At 36.4% G+C, this 22,451-nt stretch overlaps 3 protein-coding genes, 1 non-coding gene and 3 pseudogenes across 5 annotated transcripts; 6 read left to right on the top strand and 1 right to left on the bottom strand.

Annotated features, from left to right (window-relative positions):
- The first annotated feature begins 748 nt into the window (after nt 1-748).
- LOC120161874 (pleiotropic drug resistance protein 3-like) lies at nt 749-1,888 on the top strand. Its single transcript, XM_039172083.1, has 3 exons — nt 749-867; nt 1,310-1,534; nt 1,661-1,888. Exons 1-3 carry the CDS (start codon nt 785-787, stop codon nt 1,851-1,853), a joined length of 501 nt encoding a protein of 166 aa, XP_039028014.1. The 5' UTR covers nt 749-784; the 3' UTR covers nt 1,854-1,888.
- Nucleotides 1,889-3,644: 1,756 nt separating this feature from the next.
- On the top strand, nt 3,645-4,349 carry LOC120162152 (annotated as a pseudogene).
- Nucleotides 4,350-5,041: 692 nt separating this feature from the next.
- On the top strand, nt 5,042-5,115 carry TRNAI-UAU. Its single transcript has one exon. It is a non-coding gene; the product is annotated as a tRNA-Ile (tRNA).
- Nucleotides 5,116-5,340: 225 nt separating this feature from the next.
- LOC120162151 lies at nt 5,341-7,552 on the top strand (annotated as a pseudogene).
- LOC120162012 lies at nt 7,547-9,677 on the top strand (annotated as a pseudogene).
- Nucleotides 8,980-9,350, top strand: LOC120162015 (FACT complex subunit SPT16-like). The gene has a single exon (XM_039172208.1). The coding sequence runs from the start codon at nt 9,057-9,059 to the stop codon at nt 9,327-9,329; it is 273 nt and encodes a 90-aa protein (XP_039028139.1). The 5' UTR covers nt 8,980-9,056; the 3' UTR covers nt 9,330-9,350.
- A 3,837-nt stretch (nt 9,678-13,514) lies between the features above and the next one.
- Nucleotides 13,515-15,656, bottom strand: LOC120162013 (pyrrolidone-carboxylate peptidase-like). Of its 2 annotated transcripts, none has more exons than XM_039172204.1 (5): nt 15,534-15,656; nt 14,494-14,830; nt 14,303-14,407; nt 14,152-14,199; nt 13,515-14,032 (listed from the first exon to the last, which is right to left on the bottom strand). In XM_039172204.1, exons 2-5 carry the CDS (start codon nt 14,758-14,760, stop codon nt 13,790-13,792), a joined length of 663 nt encoding a protein of 220 aa, XP_039028135.1. In that variant the 5' UTR covers nt 14,761-14,830; nt 15,534-15,656; the 3' UTR covers nt 13,515-13,789. The 2 variants fall into 2 exon arrangements, with proteins under 2 accessions (XP_039028135.1, XP_039028137.1); XM_039172206.1 differs by having other exon boundaries at nt 15,480-15,580.
- Between the last annotated feature and the right edge of the window lie 6,795 nt (nt 15,657-22,451).

The following is a 22,451-nucleotide window of genomic DNA, read 5'->3' as shown; positions in this document are numbered from 1 at the left end:
TGTTGCCATAAACATAAACATATCGTGTCATCCATACCTTGGGAATTAAAATGTATTTCAAAACTTAGATTGATATCGATATTCAGGGTAAATATCAATATCTATAGGCTCAGTACTAATATTTATGTAAACGTTTGAATATCGATACCATCAATGTGAACGTTATATTTGCACGTGTTTTCAGATGCCTTCATATTCTTATGAAATATTAGCCTAGTATTAAATAGAGCTCAAGTATGTTGGATTCCATTTTTCTGTTCTAGTTCTCCTACTTTTCGATGGTTTTCTTTTATGGTTTATCAAGTGCATAAATAGTCCTAATTATATCGGAAATTTAAGGATACAAAAACAACTTGTTGATAGAAAATAAAAAAACGGATTTAAAATTTTCAAAGATATAATTATTTCATCATCTCTTGATCCAATCCTAATTATAGAGTTGAGTGAATGGAACGTAAAACAAAATAGATAAGACAGATAAATAGATTTAAATGGCAATTAAAATATCTTTTTCTCGTTTCTATTATTTTTAATATAATTCTTTATACAAATTATAAAATGCAGTAATCATAATTACTATCATAACTTCTTAAAAATAATCGAATGTGATAAAAATCTGACACATAGTACGAATTAAGTTGTCTCGGTGGTTAAAAGGGATGGTTGTTATTCTTAAAAGTTTTAGGTTTAAGAAAGACAGAAGGAGTTATACTCTCTGCATTCTTACCGACAGAGTATTCCAGGAGTGCCCAAGGTTAAAAACAATTGTAACCCAGCAACATGGATGGTGGAGGTAACCTCACCATCTGTGGAGGCTGAACTAGGAGCTGATTTTGCAGAAATTTACATGAAATCTGCTTTATACGAGTGAGTTCCATTACTCGGCAGTAATTAGTTTTGATTTTTACAAAGCTGAATGATTCATTAGTTCCTCAAATGCAATACTCTTATATTCCCCGCCAATCAAAATCCTAACAAGACTTAAACTAGTTGTCCCAAAAGAATATGGAAAGGACCATGTCGGTTGTTTAAACCGCCTCTTATGCTGTAGGAACTAAACTGAAGTTGCACAGGTGTCAAATATAGTGCTAAATTGCAGAGAGTCCATTATACTGTATGTAATACCAGTGCTTAAGTTTCAAATTTTGTGTGGCAACCGACAAATGCACTGTGGCTACTGTTATTATTTGATTAACTCTATGGTCTATACTTGCATCTTAGAATGATGATTCCTTAAGTGTCTACAGAGATAGATAATTACCATTACGAACTGCCTGAATCACCTTTTTTTGTCTCTTTTTGCCTGTAGGAACAACGAGCTTGTAAGGCAGTTGAGTGATCCACCTCGTGGTTCAAGAGATCTTCATTTTCCAACCCAATTTTCACAAAGCAGCTGGGTCCAGTTTAAATCTTGCCTATGGAAACTACATTTTTCCTATTGGAGAAGTCCTTCATATAATTTGACACGTCTCTTGCTAACTGTAATAATATCTTTGGCTTTGGGCTTAGTATTTTGGAACCAAGGACAGAAAATGTAAGAAAGGCGAAAAACGGCATAGGAATCATCATTTCATAAGAAGTCATACATACATATATACACACATAGGGTAAATTTGATGATAATTAACATCATCTTTCTTTTTTTCCTTTAAATCCGCAGAAACAACCAGCAAAATGTGTTCAATATTTTCGGTTCAATGTTTTCTGCTGTGGTCTTTCTGGGGATGAATAGCAGCTTATCTGTACAACCATTTGTTGCCACAGAGGGTTGTTATATATCGAGAAAGATTTGCAGGGATTTACTCTTCTTGGGCTTATGCACTAGCACAGGTACGTTCTCTTACGCATCATAAATTAAAACGAACTTTTTATTTTCTTTCTTTTCGAGTTAAGTTTCTAGTTTTCCGGGTTCTCGATAAACTTATGGTAAACAAGGAGCGCTCTAGAACATTTTTCAGGTGACAATTGAGGTACCCTATCTGTTTATCCAAGCTCTGGTGTTTGAGATGATCACATATCTCATGATTGGCTTTTATGGATCAGCATATAAGGTTTTATGGTACTTCTATGCCATTTTTACCACACAGCTCTACTTAACCTTTTGCGGAATGTTGTTTGTGTCATTGACACCAGAAATCACAATAGCTGCAGCTTTATCATCTTCCTTCCATCGGCTTCTTAATCTTTTCTCTGGCTTTCTGATTCCTAAACTGTTAAGCTAATACTATTACAGAGTGTTCCATATGATTATTTCTCTTCTATTGACTATGTTTCAGAATAAAGCTCGTTTTAGAACATCATTGTTCATGTTCTTATCTTTAGAGATGAAGAGAGAGGTGTTGGGACGAAAGTTTGAACAAACCATTAAACATTATATATAATGAGCAAAGTGGAAAACAAACAACTAAACTGAGACATGGATCATGCTGCAGATGGACTAATATTACATAGTAGTAATAGATTTGAAACCCGAAACTAGAACCTTCATGTTCCGGTTAGGCAATAGTTAACCGGATAGTCATTTCGGTTAAAAAAAACACAAAGGTGATACTACAACGGATAGTGTCCGTACAAAACCGGGTCGGTGGGTGCCTACTTCAATCTTAATCTGTGTTGGGATTGAGGGAGTTTGTAACCTGCAAGCTCACTTGATAAAATCTATACTGGTGAAGTCCTTTTGTGGAACAAAATAATGAGATTTTGGATCAAAACTGACAAATGCTCATTGTATAGGTTATCATTAGTGCATTCAAGCAATGATCTTATTATGAAGTTGCAACCAGAACTAATTGACAATGTCATTTTTCCATAAGCTAAGGGCCATCAGTTAGTATCTGAATCCATTTGGCTGCTCCGTTCAACGGACAGCTGATTACTCTAATGCTCAAAATCTAATTTTCCAAGCTTCTGCATTCCTATTGAAGACTTAATGTATCCCACCTTAATCATTTCTGTAGCAGAATTTGAGGCCCATTCTTTACCATGCCTTGCATTGATTCTCCCTTGCTATTTTTTATGCGTCTAGCACATAAGCTCAGAAGAGTCTGATCAGATGTTAGTAAGCCATGGTGTGGGTTCTTCAAATCTTTATACTATTTATCAGCTAACCTGTGTGTTACAAGAACATCAAATGGCCCTATAGGATCACCGTTGGAACCAGGACTGGGGAAACCTTTTCCTTGTTTGCTTAGAAATTTCAGAATCCAATTTTGGTGAGTTTCATTTTACCACCCTGAAGCACACAAAATATTGAAAATTATGATTAATCAGTGCGGAGAAAACCAGCTACTTTTTGGACAAGCACACATGAACAATAATTATAATTGTTATTACATAAAAATATGATAACCTCCCCGTAGCTCAGTTGAAAGTTGCGGGTTTGAGCCCCACCGGGACCAATTAAGTCGAAATTGTTTTGATGGTAGTACCTTTGAACCTATAACATTAACCTGTCAGGATGTGCAATTCCATATCGACAAAAACTTTCTTCTTTGGCATAAAATCACTTTTCATGAACCATGAATGTTGAGGCACTGTTTCTTCTTGGCTTAGGAAAGGATGAAAAAGAAGGATACATTCAGTGAAAGCTGCAACTCATTTCAATTGTTACACGAGCATTACTGCCTGGTGTTCTAACAGCATTGATGGGTACTAGTGGAGCAGGAAAAACTAATCTTCTTGCAAGGACGAAAACTATATAGGCTGCATACAAGGAGAGATTAAAGTTGGTAGATGCCCAAAACTTCAAGAAACATTAGCTAGGATATCTGGTTATTTTCAACAAAATGAAGTACATTCTCCACAAATCACTGTACGAGAATCTTTAATTTTTTCGGCTTCGTTGAGCTTGGGTTCTCATATTGACTCTAAAACTAAAGCTGCAAGACTCAAATATAAGAGTTAATGTTTTCATATAAACCAAAATTTAAGTCCTATTGTGATAAAGTTGCTTTTGTTGATTCTGTAGGAATTTGTTGAACAAGTTCTTGAGATTATGGAAATCAATGAAGTCAAGGATGCCTTAGTTGGGATACCTGGTCTTTCTGGTTTATCGACTGCACAACGAAAGCGACTTACAATAGCAGTTGAGCTTGTTGCTAATCCTTTTGTGTTTTTAATGGATTGGATGCAAGATCAGCATCCATTTCAAACGTGCAAGTGAAGAACGTTGCTGATACAGGTCAAACAATTACTTGCACAATCCATCAACCAAGCATCGATATATTTGAAGCATTTGATTAGGTAAAACCTGTTATGTTAATATGATCTATCATAAACTAAGGAACTTTCTCTCTATTTAGCATTCAGTTGATTCTTCTGAAAAATGGAGGGAGTTTAATCTACTTTGGTCCATTTGTGGAGGCTGAACTTGGAGCTGATTTTGCACAAATTTACAAGAAATCTGCTTTGTATGAGTTAATTCAATTACTCGGTAGTGATTTGTTTTGATTTTTACAAAGCTGAATGATTCATTAGTGCCTCAAATGCAATAGTCTTATATGTTCATCACCAATCACAATCTTAGAAAGATAAAAACCAGTTGTATCTTAATCATCGATTACTCTAATGCTCAAAATCTAATTTTCCAAGCTTTTGCGTACCTATTGAAGACTTAATGTATCCCACCTTAATCATTGCTGTAGCAGAGTTTGAGGCTCATGCTTTACCATGCCTTTCATTGATTCTCCCATACTATTTTTATGCGTCTAGCACATAAGCTTATAAGAGTTCGATCAGATGGTAACAAGTCATGGTGAGTTCTTAAAATCTTTATACTATTTATCAGATAACCTGTGTGATACAAGAACATCAAGTGGCCCTATAGGATCACCGTTGGATCCAGGACTGTGGAAACCTTTTTCCTGGTTTACTTAGAAAATTCAGAATCCAATTCTGGTGAGTTTCATTTTAATACCCTGAAATTCACAAAATATTGAAATTTATGATTAATCAGTACAGAGTGATTCAGTTACTTTTCGAGAACACATGAATAATATTTATATTAATTTATATATATTATAAAATGAACAAATCACAAATTGGTCCCGTAGCTCAGTTGGTTAGAGCGTTGGTCTTATGAGCCGAAGGTCGCGGGTTCGAGCCCCGCCGGGACCATCTTGTTAATTTTAGTTTCGAACGTAGTCGTTTTCATTCATGCTTGAAGCTCAAGGGGTATTCCAATTATTTTGAAAGATTGTACCCACTTTAGTGTTATTTTCAAAAGTTTGATGACCAAAATATGAGTATTCTAAAACTTCAGTGACCATTAGTATAGTTTACGCTAAAATCTAAAATAATAAAACTCCCTCCCTTTTCTTCTCTCCCTGTCTTTTACCTTGGGTTTTCCCTCTCTTTTTACTTCCCCATCCTCTTTTCTGATTTTTGTCTATCCTTAAATCTTCCCTTTACGATTTCCACCAACATTTTCCTTTAATTTGCTTCTCTTTTTTCTTCGCCACTCAGTCTTTGTCTCGTTTGCCTTGCATTATACTTTTAGTTATCTAACACTCGAACTCTAAACTCTGTTTACTTCGACTTCTCTCTTCTAAACCCTAACCCTAGTTTCACTCTGAGGCCGCCGCTGGGTAAAAGAAGCCTAGTTCGCTTTTAGAACTTTATGATTCTTTCGTATCGAGATTGAAGCTTAGTGTTAGCAGAACTGGAACTGTGAGTTTCTCTCATTCTTTTCTCTTTTTTTTTTTGCTTTTTAGTGATTTATCAAGTATTTTCCACCTTTTGAAACTTTGAGTTTGAGTTTCATTCGACTACAGTTTTCACTTGGTATTTTAGGCGTGTAAAAACAAATTTTATATGTTCTCTAATATTAACTTGTGAAACTTTCGCTTAATGGAAAAAAAGATGCGGGTTTTGAATTTGTTTAATGTTTATTCATAATGAGAAACGTTTGTGTATTTCACTTGTTTATTTTGATTTTTTTTTGTACTTTATGAGGTGTTTTCGGGTCCTTAAAAAGCTAATGGAGCCCTAATTTTTAGTTTTTATGTAGTTTCTGTTGAACTCCTACTTAGATATTTCCCTCCTTTTTGGATTTAAGTTTAATTTGCTAATTTTGATCATTTGGTTATCATGCAGCATAGTTTCTCAATGACTGATCATAGGAATACAAATGGCCAGCCTCCAAATGGGACAGCTTCTGGGTCAGGAAGTATGTACTGTACTAATCTGGAGAGCTGCAGCAAACGTTTGAAGGCTCTGTATTTGCACTGGAATGAGTACAAAGCTGAGCTGTGGGGTTCTTCTGATGTCCTCGCAGTAGCAACTCCACCACCTTCAGAAGATTTGCGTTACCTGAAATCTTCAGCTCTGAACATTTGGTTGCTAGGTTTTGAGTTTCCAGAGACAATAATGGTTTTCACAAAGAAGCAGATTCATTTCTTGTGTAATCAGAAGAAGGCTTCTCTACTTGAGGTTGTAAAGAAATCTGCAAAGGAGGCTGTGGGGGTTGATGTTGTGATGCATGTGAGGGAAAAGACTGATGATGGATGCTGTATTTCGGTCCATCAGAGCAACATACAAGGATTCTGAAGATGCTCCTCTATTTGGTTACATAGCTCGAGAGGCTCCTGAAGGAAAGCTTTTAGAAACATGGGATGAAAAACTAAAAAGTGCTAACTTTCAGCTTGCTGATGTAACAAATGGGCTATCTGATCTGTTTGCTTTGAAGGACAAAGAAGAGCATATGAATGTGAAGAAAGCTGCTTATTTAAGTTATAATGTGATGAACAATATTGTGGTTCCAAGGCTTGAGACTGTTATTGATGAGGAGAAAAAAATCACTCATGCTACCTTGATGGATGAAACAGAGAAAGCCATTGTGAATCCTCAGCTAGCTAAAGTGAAGCTCAAGCCAGAGAATGTTGATATTTGTTATCCTCCAATATTTCAAAGTGGGGGTGAGTTTGATCTCAGACCTAGTGCCGCAAGCAATGAAGAGAATCTGTACTATGATTCTGCTAGTGTTATCTTGTGTGCGCTTGGAACTCACTATAACGGTTATTGCTCAAATGTTACCAGGACATTTTTTATTGACGCCGCTCCACTTCAGAGCAAGGCATATGAGGTTCTTCTTAAGGCTCATGAAGCTGCAATCAGTATGTTGAAACCTGGGAACAGAATCAGTGCTGCATGTCAAGCTGCAGTTTCAGTTGTTGAGAAGGAAGCTCCTGATTTGGTCCCAAATCTAACAAAATCTGCTGGTACTGGAATTGGTCTTGAGTTTCGTGAGTCGGGGCTTAATCTCAACGCGAAGAATGAGCGCATGGTGAAAGTTGGGATGGTTTTCAATGTGTCACTTGGTTTCCAGAACTTGCAGTGTGATAGTAAAACTCCGAAAAACAGAAAATTTTCTCTGCTACTTGCTGATACAGTTATTGTTGGTGAGCAAAATACAGAAGTTGTCACCGGAAAGAGTTCCAAGGCTGTCAAGGATGTAGCTTATTCATTGAATGAGGATGAAACTAATAGTTATGACCCCTTCATGGCTAAGACAGTGCTCAGGTCAGATAATCATGACATCTCTAAGGAGGAGTAAAGGAGAATGTCAAGGCTGAAACTAATAGTTATGACCCCTTCATGGCTAAGACAGTGCTCAGGTCAGATAATCATGACATCTCTAAGGAGGAGTAAAGGAGGCAGCACCAAGCTGAACTTGCTTGTCAGAAGAATGGAGAAACAGCTAGACGACTTGCAGGTGGACCTGGGACTGGAGACAATAGAGAAGCTGCAAAGACTTCAGCTGATTTGATTGCCTATAAGAATGTCAATGACCTGCCCCCTCCAAGAGATTTTATGATTCAAATTGACCAGAAGAATGAGGCTGTGCTCTTGCCAATATATGGTAGCATGGTTCCTTTCCATGTGGCTACTACTAGAACAGATTCAAGCCAGCAAGATACAAATCGAAATTGCTTTATCCGGATTGTATTTAATGTTCCAGGGACTCCTTTTAGTTCCCATGATTCAAACTCTTTAAAGAATCAAGGAGCAATATATTTAAAAGAAGTCTCATTCCGTTCCAAGGATCCAAGGCACATAAGTGAAGTGGTACAGCAGATTAAAACACTTTGCCGGCATGTTGTTGCCAGGGAGTCTGAAAAAGCTGAGAGGGCAACCTTGGTTACTCAAGAGAAACTCCAACTTGCAGGAAACAGGTTCAAGCCCAAGGCTACCCGATCTCTGAATTCATCCTGTTTTTGGTGGTTGTGGGAGAAAGATACCAGGAGCACTTGAAGCTCATGTTAATGGTTTTTGATATTCTACTACTAGAGCTGACGAGCATGTTGATGTTATGTATGGGAACATAAAGCATGCATTCTTCCAGCCTGCAGAGAAAGAAATGATCACTCTCCTTCATTTTCATCTGCACAATCACATAATGGTGGGAAATAAAAAAACCAAGGATGTGCAATTTTATGTTGAGGTTATGGATGTAGTACAGACATTGGGAGGGGCAAAGAGGTCTGCTTATGATCCAGATGTGATTGAAGAAGAGCAAAGGGAGAGGGATAGACAGAATAAGATCAATATGGATTTTCAGAATTTTGTGAATCGGGTGAATGATCTCTGCGGCAGCCTCAGTTTAATGGTCTCGATATTGAGTTTGATCAGCCACTTAGAGAACTTGGCTTCCATGGGGTCCCTTACAAAGCCTCGGCTTTTATTGTGCCAACTTCTAGCTGTCTGGTTGAGCTGATAGAGAATCCTTTCCTTGTGGTCACCTTGATATTGAGATTGTGAACTTGGACAAAAGAATTTTGATATGACAATTGCGTTTAAGGACTTCAAGCAAGATGTGCTCAGGATTGATTCCATCCCTTCAACCTCGCTCGATGGCATCAAGGAATGGCTTGACACGACAGACCTCAAGTATTATGAGAGCAGGCTGAATCTGAACTGGCGGCAGATTCTGAAGACAATTACTGATGATCCCCCAGAGCTTCATTGAAAATGGGGGTTGGGAATTTTTGAACTTGGAAGCTAGTGATTCAGATTCTGAGGATGAAGATTAGTCTGATCAGGGTTATGAGCCATCTGATATGGAGCTTGAATCTGAGTCAGAGGATGATGACTCTGATAGTGCATCACTGGTTGAATCTGAGGATGAAGAGGAAGAAGATTCTGAGGAAGACTCAGAAGAAGAGAAGGGGAAAACATGGGAGGGGTTGGAGAGGGAAGCAAGCAATGCAGACAGGGAGAAAGGGAATGAATCAGATAGTGAGGAGGATAGGAGGAGAAAGAAAATGAAGGCCTTTGGGAAATCTCGAGCTCCTCCTAGTAGTGCTATTCCCAAACCTTCTAAGCTCCGATAGATGTGATAGTATTCCTTTTAATTACTTTGCCAGTTCATTTTCCAAAATGTTTAGACTTGATTCTAGTAGCAGCTAGTTCTTTAGAAGAATGTGGCTGCAGATTCTGAAGACAATTACTGATGATCCCCAGAGCTTTATTGAAAATGGGGGTTGGGAATTTTTGAACTTGGAAGCTAGTGATTCAGATTCTGAGGATGAAGAGGAGTCTGATCAGGGTTATGAGCCATCTGATATGGAGCCTGAATCTGAGTCAGAGGATGATGACCCTGATAGTGCATCACTGGTTGAATCTGAGGATGAAGAGGAATAAGATTCTGAGGAGACTCAGAAGAAGAGAAGGGGAAAACATGGGAGGTGGAGAGGGAAGCAAGCAATGCAGACAGGGAGAAAGGAATCAGATAGTGAGGAGGATAGGAGGAGAAAGAAAATGAAGGCCTTGAGGAAATCTCGAGCTCCTCCTAGTAGTGCTATTCCCAAACCTTCCAAGCTCCGATAGATTTGATAGTATTCCTTTTAATTACTTTGCCAGTTCATTTTCCAAAATGTTTAGACTTGATTCTAGTGGCAGCTAGTGCTTTAGAAGAATGTGGCGGCAGATTCTGAAGACAGTTACTGATGATCCCCAGAGCTTCATTGAAAATGGGGGTTGGGAATTTTTGAACTTGGAAGCTAGTGATTCAGATTCTGAGGATGAAGAGTAGTCTGATCAGGGTTATGAGCTATCTGATATGGAGCCTGAATCTGAGTCAGAGGATGATGACTCTGATAGTGCATCACTGGTTGAATCTGAGGATGAAGAGGAATAAGATTCTGAGGAGACACAGAAGAAGAGAAGGGGAAAACATGGGAGGGGTTGGAGAGGGAAGCAAGCAATGCAGACAGGGAGAAAGGGAATGAATCAGATAGTGAGGAGGATAGGAGGAGAAAGAAAATGAAGGCCTTTGGGAAATCTCGAGCTCCTCCTAGTAGTGCTATTCCCAAACCTTCCAAGCTCCGATAGATTTGATAGTATTCCTTTTAATTACTTTGCCAGTTCATTTTCCAAAATGTTTAGACTTGATTCTAGTAGCAGCTAGTGCTTTAGAAGAATGTGGCGGCAGATTCTGAAGACAATTATTGATGATCCCCAGAGCTTCATTGAAAATGGGGGTTGGGAATTTTTGAACTTGGAAGCTAGTGATTCAGATTCTGAGGATGAAGAGGAGTCTGATCAGGGTTATGAGCCATCTGATATGGAGCCTGAATCTGAGTCAGAGGATGATGACTCTGATAGTGCATCACTGGTTGAATCTGAGGATGAAGAGGAATAAGATTCTGAGGAGACTCAGAAGAAGAGAAGGGGAAAACATGGGAGGGGTTGGAGAGGGAAGCAAGCAATGCAGACAGGGAGAAAGGGAATGAATCAGATAGTGAGGAGGATAGGAGGAGAAAGAAAATGAAGGCCTTTGGGAAATCTCGAGCTCCTCCTAGTAGTGCTATTCCCAAACCTTCCAAGCTCCGATAGATGTGATAGTATTCCTTTTAATTACTTTGCCAGTTCATTTTCCAAAATGTTTAGACTTGATTCTAGTAGCAGCTAGTGCTTTAGAAGAATGTGGCGGCAGATTCTGAAGACAGTTACTGATGATCCCCAGAGCTTCATTGAAAATGGGGGTTGGGAATTTTTGAACTTGGAAGCTAGTGATTCAGATTCTGAGGATGAAGTGGAGTCTGATCCGGGTTATGAGCCATCTGATATGGAGCCTGAATCTGAGTCAGAGGATGATGACTCTGATAGTGCATCACTGGTTGAATCTGAGGATGAAGAGGAAGAAGATTCAGAGGAGACTCAGAAGAAGAGAAGGGGAAAACATGGGAGGGGTTGGAGAGGGAAGCAAGCAATGCAGACAGGGAGAAAGGGAATGAATCAGATAGTGAGGATAGGAGGAGAAAGAAAATGAAGGCCTTTGGGAAATCTTGAGCTCCTCCTAGTAGTGCTATTCCCAAACGTGCCAAGCTCCGATAGATGTGATAGTATTCCTTTTAATTACTTCGCCAGTTCATTTTCCAAAATGTTTAGACTTGATTCTAGTAGCAGCTAGTGCTTTAGAAGAATGTTGTTTTCTAACATAGCTCTGAATTCTGAATTGTCATCTTATGGATTCTGTTCCTTTGTCTTAAGCAGTTAGGCAGTAGGCTTGTATGGAGGGAAGGTTTTGGTTGTTAATTCCTGGCATCAGTTCAATGGGAGTAAAATTTTTATTATTTCGTCTTTTTATGTTCCTCTATTGAATTTTTCCTCTACCAAGTTTCAAATTTATGGGGCTGGATTTACAAATTTGGCGCACCCGCTACGGTGTAGTTGTTCAAGTAAGAGATCCACCTTCGGAATGATTTATTTTGGCTTTATGGTTAGTTTTGCTGCCATGTAATATTTTATTTGAATAACAAAAATGAGATTCTTTTAGTTGTTTTAACTTCACCTATGGTTTAACCATTTTGTGATGTTTATAAATGTGGTAGGTTGATTCCGGACTGCGTAATTTACAAGCCTCATCTCCCAGGATGTTAAGGCTCTCCGGTTCAAACTCCAAAGTCTTGAAGGTAAAATAAGTGATAGTTAAATAACTTAGTTAAATGACAGAATCAATGGTATGTTAATGCAAGGTGGTGGCCTTAAAATGAACATTCTGCAGTTCCATTTCAAATTCAACCCCGGCAGTGGCATCCGTGTAGAATGACTGACTAGCAAAGCAGCGGCCCAAAGTCCCAACACAGATGGAATTCACATCGACAACACAAATAATGTGCATATAATTCCTTCATATCAAACGGTGAATTTTCTTTGTAGTTTTATTACATCTTGAGCATGTATTTAATAAAAATCGAGAGCCTAGAAGACTTTGAAATAATTTCCATGTATCCACTGCATTGATGATCCTTTAGGCGACGAGTGTGTATCAATTGGAGCCGGGTGCTATGGTGTTGCCATTTTCTTAATATATCAAACATCTTAGGTCTGCTGAAGGAGGCTGCTTATGTCTGTTTTCGTTCACATCATTTTCAAGTTACATTGCTATATGTGCAACATGTTGTATTTGGAATTTTCTAGGTTAGGCTAACATCTTTTATATTTCTTATTTGTAGCACCGGTAGTCTCGGGGTCAATCATTCAGGAGCATGCGTTTCTGACATCAGCATTTTGGATTCAGTCATACAGAATTCCGACAACAGTTTCCACATTAAAACCTGACAAGGCAGCTCGGGCTGTGTGGCCAAAGTCGAATTCCGTAACATCAGCATGGAGGTGTTGTTCGATTATCATATACCAATACTATTGCGTCACCAAAAACTGCAGTAACCAGACAAGTGCAGTTGTGATTAATGACATCTATATGAAATATTACGTGTTCATATGATGTTAGAAGTCCACCGATGAGTTTTGCTTGTGGCAACTTGACTCCATGCATAAACCTTACATTGGCACAAGTCGAGCTGCTGCCGACCACCCGAGGACACATCGTAACGATTCCCTTTTGCTGAAATGCTTATGGAACTGTCCTAACACACTATTCCACCGGTTCATTGCTTGATGGAGGAAACTAACGCCACTATTGATAACACACATTTATGTGGATAGTTATTGAATCAGATTATGTAAAGTATATAAGACTAATCAACTGTATCAAATACCCAAGGAATAGATCAAAGAAAAAAGAATGATGGATTCTTAAGTTGTATGAAATTCAATCCACTGCTAGCCAGAAAGTTCTATATTTTTATGGGATTTCAAACTATGCTTCATAATCACAGATTAAACCCATACCAAATCACACCAAAAATGGAACTGAAGATATCCCATAACCCATCCCTTAATCACATTCCCTGAAAGAGGTGTAACATTACTTTGAAAACACAAAATAACCCACCATTATAGAAGATGATAAGCCCTCCAGCCAACACAGCATGAAAAGACATTAAACTAAGCTGGCATGCAACTTCCTAATGAACACAAGATAATCGTCTAGCACGAAACGCACTGAAGCATCAAGGGTTAAGGTGTAAATGAGTTAGTGAAAGTAAAGTAATGCAGAAACTCCCCTGAACGTTATAGTTCAGTCCTAATTTATTTTAGTTTCTGCACTACATCAACAATTAGGGCTAAGAAAAAGTGCAAGAAGATATACTCGGAAGAATAAGCAAATGTTTCTGGTAATAGAAGCAAACAGGAATTTATTGACATATTAACATAAGGATTATGAGAAATTACCAAGCACCAGATAAAGTATTTAGAGGAACGAAAGAAACGAAAGAAATACATATGGCGTGGTGTATGTGCTGAAACACGTTTTTTATTCATTCTCATACACTTATCCTTTTATTAAAAGCCTTTCAATAAACATGCATCCTTCTATCCACCCTTACATACAACCACACAACTGTATCAATTCCTGGACATAAAGACGAGTGGATGCAGGATGTTACTGACAAAGAGAAGCAAGTACCTCCAACAAGGAAGCAGCGAATTTCATTTGGGTATCCTCGTCTATGGTCAAGAAGAGAGGGACGTGCACAAAGAGAGATTTGACTCCACTCTGCTCAGCGAACCGAAGGGAGTGATAGTAAACATAATTGCACACAAACCGCCCTGCGTCATCAGAGGTCATCACGTCAAATCCCTTCTTTGCTAAGGCCTTTGTAATCTCCTCAACAGGAAGAGAAGTCTGCACAGAGGTAACAAAGGAAAATATTCAAGGATGGGGGTAAGAGATGAATATTATCATCAGGTTTAACTTTAACCATTCTAAACAAAAAAGGATTACTTTATCGATATCAATACTACCTCTCGTACACGTGAAATTCCACCATCTGCAGGAACTATTGGTACTTTCTGCAATCAAAACAGAGTATTAAGAAAAGGAAGAAAGTTTGAGAAGAAAGAGGCATGCCAAATTGCACATGCACCATAGAAGTGGGAAAGAGATATATCTGACCTGAGGTTTCCATCCCATCTCATCAGGGCAACGGAAAGTAGCTTCGTTTGCAGCTTGACGCTCAATAGCAAATCTACTTGCACCACTATTGACTCCAAAATGTAGCTGAAGAAGTTTGTAACAGTAACCAAGAAATGCGAAGCTCGAATTTTGTCAAGCAATTACTAGACAATTGAAAGTGAGTAACTAACCCAAACAATTCTCCCAGAACAAGGAGATCTAGAATCCTTCCCGCTTAAGGCAGATCGCAATGTCTGGTATAGTTGAGTGAGTGCTCCCTGTCCTGCAGTCTCGAGAACACTACAGCTGCCGAGAATTACACCTTTTGGCAACCCTTTCTTTTCTGTGTACTCCTTTAAATTACTAACAATTGTTTCAGTTGGATTCTCTGAAACTCCATGAAATTTCTTAAAACCAGTCACATGGATGGTAACTGCCGCCGGCCCTTCGGACCCCATCAATCGACTTTTTTTTGGATGATAGTGACAATTTACTATGGCATGAAATTTGATTTATTTATCTAAGTACCTACATTAAGCAGCAGATCATATTTTACACAACCAGGTACACATAAGATTGATAAAACATGAAACTGGGACCTCTTCCCAATTTCAAAATTGAGAACTTTCATTGTTAACAAATTTATATCTCACTCCCCCAACCGTTTACAGAGCATATGTAACTCTCAATACCGATCAAGATGTAATTAACAAGGATCAAAAGTGGTAGCAGTGAAATGAATTCAGCTTCAAAATTCTAGTACATCAATTCCGCCCCCTGACCATGCATGTCAACACTAAAATTATGATGGAAAATTAATTTTTTATTGTGTTCCAAGTGATTATACTTAACTAATTTATGTATAAATCAATAAAAGCTTTAAAACCCCAAAAAAAATTAAAGCCTAGAAAGCGCCTAGATACAAGAGGAGAATTTAACAAAACAAAAAAAAACATGAATATGCAGAAAGGAACAAGCTGAGGGGGTGAGGTTAAAAACTAAAAACCGAGTAAGCAAAAGACAACAATCTGCTCCAAAAACCATCGATTGACAATCTGAAAAATCAGATAATCCAATCTAAGACCAATAAATTTAATATGAAATTATACAATTAATAATCCAACATAAGACCAAACGGTGCTTAAAACCAAGCCAAGATAGAAAATTGCTGAAATACCCAGATTGGCAAAGACATGGAAAGAAAAAAGAAAAAGAGAACTCAGAACTCTACCTGGAAAGCAAAGGTCATAAAATACAACATGTCACATGAAAAAAAATTGGCGAAAAAAGAAGAAAGAAGTAATTGCAAGCCGGTAATGTTGACGAATAAGGCAAGAGAATAAAAACGAAATGACTCAACCACCAGTTTTATCTAATAAAGTTGCTTTAAATAAAAGGGTTAAGCTCATGATTTAGAGATTCCAACTTGATTTAAATAGAGATTAAATAACAACAGTAATTGTATTATCATATTATATTTATATCTAAATATCACATGTTTCTTTTCTTATTGAAAATGTATTTTTGAATAATATTTTTTTTTAAATTCTAAGGTGCATAGTATATATTCTTAATTTCATTCTGGAAAATTGCATATTTCAGATTTTATGATTATTCTTTTTTAATAATATAATTTTTCTTTAAATTTGTCATTATATATTTTATTCTGTATTCAGTTTCATTTTGATTTGATTATTTCTGGTAAAATTTGATCCACATGAACCTAAAATTACTCAAGTTCAAATATAATTTTACTATTTAATTATGATATTTAATCTATTTATAGATTAGTTTATATTAAAGAAATATAATATAATTAAAATAAATTTTAATTTTAATTTGAAATGGTTCGGAAAGGATTGGTTATTGTTTTATCAATTTGAAAAAGTTTAATATATGAGTGGACTTGAAAATAGGGGAGTGCAAATCCGGGTACCCGCCAGGTCGGTGATTTCTCGGTCCGTATCCCGACCCGGATGTTTTGGATACCCGGATTTTGCGGGTACCCGAATACCATCAATTTTTTTTATAGATAAATAATTTATACTTGTACATTTACAGAAAATACATGAGATTCACAACATTTTTGTGATAAGTTAGATCATGCTTGTCGTACGGCAGTCCAACGCATTTAAAATCCAGAACGTACCCACAAGGTTCACACCGATATGCGCCGTTTTGAGGTACTCGAGATATATGAACAAGAAGAAATCACAAATGAATGGAAAAGAACAGCACTTTACAGAAATTGTACAAGAATAAGCATTATAGTCATCTTCTCCAAAGCATTTTCCAGTGAACAATGATAAAGAATACTAAGAGCGATACTTCAACCGTTTTTTTAATATTAGACCTTTGTTTTTCCCCAACAACAGTAACTGCATCATCTATAGCTTGAAAGAAAGTTGCAATCTTGTATGTGAAGAAAGTCACAAGCAGTAATGCCAACAAAGTTAACTTTACATTAGAATATTTCATTATTGAATGGAATTCTTAACCCCAGAATTTCAAGGGGTGACCTTTTAGTTTACCTCCTTCCATCGTACATCGGAACTCCATAAGCAACAAATTTATACAAAATAAAGCAACGGCTATTTACAGAATACAGAGAAATACTAGAGAGGTAAAGGTATTATAATGATCAGAAGTAGGTGAACGAATGGCAAAGATAGATGTAAAAAAAAGCTTAACCAGGTACTCGGGTAACCGGGTACCCGGAAAAATCAATTTTTTGTGACCCGGGCCCGACCCGGAAAGTGTCGGGTCGGGTATCCGACCTGGCCGGGTTGTTGAAAACATTTTGATGTTTCGATATAACAAATTAATTTAAATGAATTTTAAGATTTTAAAAAAGATTTTCTAAGTATATTCGATGTAATTATTTGAATATCAAAATATTACTCCAAGTCTTTCAAAGTTCATTTTAATCCTTACTAAAGTGTAAAATTGTGTTTTATACTTAAACTATTTTAAAACAATTTTACAAAGTATTTCGAGCCTTAATCGAGCCAAAAATATTTTCTTTTTAAAGGGTTTCAAGAAAAATCATATTGTCCAGGGGTCAGATTGTCCAGGGGGTATAGATTCTCCCCCAGAGGAACAGATTCCCCCCAGGGGTACCGATTCCCCCTGTCTAACGGTCAAAAATAGATTGCAATTAGAGAGCCGATTCCCCATGAGGGGGTACCGATTCTCTCACGCTCCAAGCTGTTTTATTAATTGTTTCTCATCCCCAAACGGCTCCAAAACATCCCCAACAACTATATACGACTTCAAACACATTCCAAGCTATAAATACAAGCTAAGGACACTTGAAGAAGCAATAGAACAACTATCCAAACAATCAAACACAAGAGAAGAGTTTTTCATTCTTATTTCATCTTTCTCTTGTATATATTTTGTTCTTGTGAGCTCAATCTTATAAACACCTACTTTAGAGAGGTTTTCTCTTTTACATTTCTTATCCTTTTGTAAAGGGGAAAGATTCTAGCTAATCCCGTGTAAAAGCTAGGGAAAGGTTCTAGTTTAGCCCGGAAAAACTAGGGAGTTTGTAAGGTTACTCTTTATCATAAAAAGAAAGAACAAATTAGTGAATTTGTTGGAAAATCCTTGGTGAGGAGCTAAGGTAGTAGACGTAGACTTTGGTTGAGAAAGTCGAACCACTATAAATCGTTGTGCAATTCTCTATCTTTCAATCTCCTTACTCCCTAAACACAAAACCGTTCCGACCCCTCTTTGCAAACCGTTCCGGTTGTCGATTTGAGCTTCTGAAAATCACAACAATTGGCATTAGAGCCTAACTCGTTAAGAAGGTTTAACCACCTTGAGACGATCTTAGAAGAAGCTCTACCAATTCCCGACGCAACCTACAAAGAAATGACTTTTTCCTCTGGTGCTTATTATCTTGAAGAATATCCTATTATGGATTAACAACCGGTCAACAAGCCACCCTTCTTCAATGGAGCAAATTATGCACATTGTAAGAATAAGATGATGTACTTCATTCAATCATACAATCTAGGAGCTTGGTACTCAATCATGGACGGTTACTCCTCTCCACTCGGCAAGTACAACGATTGGAGTAGAGAAGAGCAGAAAAATTTTCATCTTAATTCTAAGGCTATACATATTCTATTTTGTGCTTTAGGCCTAAATGAATATGGAAGAGTCTCATCTTGTTCCAGTGCCAAAGAGATTTGGGATAAGCTCCAAGTCACTCATGAAGGAACCGACGAAGTGAGGGAATCAAAGAAAAGTCTTCTCAACCATAGCTACGAGAACTTCAAGATGAAACCCGATGAAGACATCAAAGCTATGACGGATAGATTTTCCGTGATTGTCAACGGTCTCAAGGGATATGGAGAAGTAATCCCAAATGAGAAGCTTGTGAGCAAGATGAATTACTCTCTTCCAAAGGAGTGGCAATCAAAGAAGACGGCCATTATCGAAGCAAGAAACCTAAAGCCTCTCACTCTCGACGAGCTAATTGGTCCATTTCTCACTCATGAGATGATGGTGAAGGAAGATGAAGAAAGGGAAGAGAAGAAAACAAGAAGAAGAAGAAGAATGAGGATGTAGGCATCAATGAAAACTATCAAGATTCAAGTGATGAGGTGGATGAAGACAATGATGAAGATGAAGTAGTCAACCTATGCCTCATGACCACTCAAGAAGAATTCGAGGTATCTTCTAACTCAAATGAATTTAATTCATTTAATTCATTTACTTTTGATGAGTTACAAGATGCTTATAATAGGTTGTATTTGGGATTTGAGACCATGAATTCCAAATATACGAAATTAATTTCAAAACTCAAAAATAAAGATAATTTGATTTTGAAAGCAAAAATTGATTTTGAAAATCAAAATGAAATTTTGAAAAATAATTTAGAGTTTTCAAAAATCAAAATAAATGATTTAGAAAAAGAAAATTTTGAGTTAGGTGTTAAGTTTGAAAGCTTAATAAAAGAAAAAGAATTAATTTCTAAAATCAACCTATTATGTTTAAATATGGCAAAACGCTCACATTGCCATTATCATGGTCATATGGAACATACTCGTCCTTTGAAGAAAGAAAAACGTTTTAAAATTAGGCAAGTATGGGTTCCAAAAGGAACAAGGGGCATTGTAACTAACGTTCAAGGATCCAAAGCAATTTGGATACCAAAATCTACTTAAATGTCTCTTGTAGGTGTGTGGAAGCAATTGTGATGAAAATGATGATATTCAAGATGCTCTAGCCACACATGAAAAATGAATGGGTAACCTCTAAGCTTAATACTTTTAATTTTGGATTATTTGGTTGCTCATTTGATTTTAAGCATGTATGAGTTTTGGTTTTAAATGATTATGCATCATTGTTTTAATATCTCATGTATGTTGAAAAGATGATTATGATGAACATTTTAAAGTTGTAATGATTTTTCAGAATTTTTAGTTCATCATAATAAAGTTTTGGTCAAAATTTGTTTTAATGCAAATGATATCTCTCTAACAATTGATATCAACTTTTCAAATACTTTGATTTTACAAATTTTAAATTTTTTTTACCTAAATTTGAATATTTATGCATGTGGTTTAAATGAAAATGATATCTCTCTAACAATTGATATCAAAATTTTCAAATGCATAACATTTTTGGAAAACTTTATGCATATGCACTTAATTTTAACAATTGGTATTGATATCAAATTTCAACAATTAGTATTGCATAAAGTATTTTAGTCTTGGATATATTGAATTTCATGTGCTACTAACATGTTTGTTATTCTTTGTTGAAATTCAATTTTGTTTAAGTGCCTTGTTCTTAAAGCTAAATTTTATTTGGAATGCATTTATTGAGGGGGAGCTTTGATTTTTCAAATGATTTTTAAAATGTCAAATTTACTACTTACTCTCCAAAGTTATTTTGAACTTCAAAGATTAGAGTCTTTTTGATTTAACAAAAAGGGGGAGAAGTGTTAAGGTGTTAAAGTAGAGAAGTATTAAAGTAAAGGGGAGTAATTTCAAACTTGATTTCAAAATCTTAAAATTACTCAAAAGTTTTGTTATATCAAAAAGGGGGAGATTGTTGAAAATATTTTGATGTTTTGATATAACAAATTAAGTTAAATGAATTTTAAGATTTTACAAAGATTTTCTAAGTATATTCGATGTAATTATTCGAATATCAAAATATTACTCCAAGTCTTTCAAAGTTCATTTTAATCCTTACTAAAGTGTAAAATTGTGTTTTATACTTAAACTATTTTAAAACAATTTTACAAAGTATTTCGAGCCTTAATCGAGCCAAAAATATTTTCTTTTTAAAGGGTTTAAAAAAAATCAGATTGTCCAGGGGGTACCGATTCCCCCTGTCTAACGGTCAAAAACATATTGCAATTAGGGAACCGATTCCCCATGAGGGGGTACCGATTCCCCCCACGCTCCAAACTGTTTTATTAATTGTTTCTCATCCCCAAACGGCTCCAAAACATCCCCCAACGACTATATACGACTTCAAACACATTCCAAGCTATAAATACAAGCTAAGGACACTTGAAGAAGCAATAGAACAACTATCCAAGCAATAGAACAACTATATAAGCAATCAAACACAAGAGAAGAGTTTTTCATTCTTATTTCATCTTTCTCTTGTATATATTTTGTTCTTGTGAGCTCAATCTTGTAAACACCTACCTTAGAGAGGTTTTCTTTTTTACATTTCTTATCCTTTTGTAAAGGGAAAAGATTCTAGCTAATCTCGTGTAAAAGCTAGGGAAATGTTATAGTTTAGCCCGGAAAAACTAGGGAGTTTGTAAGGTTACTCTTTATCATAAAAAGAAAGAACAAATTAGTGAATTTGTTGGAAAATCCTTGGTGAGGAGCTAAGGTAGTGAACGTAGACTTTGGTTGAGAAAGTCGAACCACTATATATCGTTGTGCAATTCTCTATCTTTCAATCTCCTTACTCCATAAACACAAAACCGTTCCGACCCCTCTTTGCAAACCGTTCCGGTTGTCAATTTGAGCTTTCGAAAATCCCAACACGGGTATTTTTTTCATAAAATTACCCAGTTTTTTTTTTATCCGGGTCAGCGGGCCGACGGTTCGGGTCAACCGAGTCGGGTAATTTTGCACACCCCTACTTGAAAAGACTTGATTTCCATTTGATTAATTTGAGAGATTTAATTATGTTATGATTATAAAAATGAGCTTGTAAAACAATAGCATACACTTCAATGCTTTAAACAGTGGTATATATATATATATATATATATATAAAGTTTTTGTATGAGATTAATAAATTCAATAAAGTAGGTAATTATTGAAGAAAAATCGGATGTTTTCATCCTCACTTGAACTTAGGTAAACATCCTCACTTGAACTAAGATCTGCATTCACTTTAAATAAAGGGTAAATTATAATATCTAAATTATTATTTTTGTTTCGTTTTTTATACTCAAATTTTATTTTTTTTAAAATCATATCTAATGTTTAGGTTTCATTTTGATATCACACAATTAAAAATTTAACGATAATATTAATATATCACTAAAAATAATGAAACGTCATCATTGAATTTTTTTAAAAAGAATATCAAGTTAACAATTTTGTTAATTTATATACCAAAATATAATAAAAGTAATAGTTTAAGTATGTGTGGTCAAGATGAAGGCAGAAAGGGAGAGTTATGCTTGCTGATTTTGGATGGAGAAATTAACCATAACTTGTTATTCGTAGCTATCAAGTTGGGACGTAAAACTCTACTCAAATTAAAAAAAAAATTGATTAAAAAATTCGAATCGTTTTACTTTGATATCTCATGAAGAAGTAGGTGAGACGAGGTGATGGACCCCCGGCTCGGCCCTTGATGACCTAAAGGATTCCCATTGGTGAAAAAAGCCGCCGGAAAGAGCCTGTGTTTCCAATGTCATAATGGACGCGTCAGATAGGAGTTGTTAGCAACATGATCTCCCCATTGACGTAAACAATATACTCTTGGTCCCCCCCCCACCCAAAATATATTAACTCAATATCCCATTTTGCCCGTCCTTTTATTTATTGCTCATCTCCTTTCTTTGCAGAGAATCACAGGGGCATTATTGTCACTACCGACCCTTCAATCAGACACTTTTTCGATAAAAATCATGGTGATGACACTATAAAAT

Source organism: Hibiscus syriacus, unplaced genomic scaffold (assembly GCF_006381635.1).
Source record: "Hibiscus syriacus cultivar Baekdansim isolate YM2019G1 unplaced genomic scaffold, ASM638163v2 tig00111402_pilon, whole genome shotgun sequence".
Lineage (NCBI taxonomy): Eukaryota > Viridiplantae > Streptophyta > Magnoliopsida > Malvales > Malvaceae > Hibiscus > Hibiscus syriacus.
Note: the sequence above shows the minus strand (reverse complement) of the source record. Positions and strands in the feature narration are given on the sequence as shown.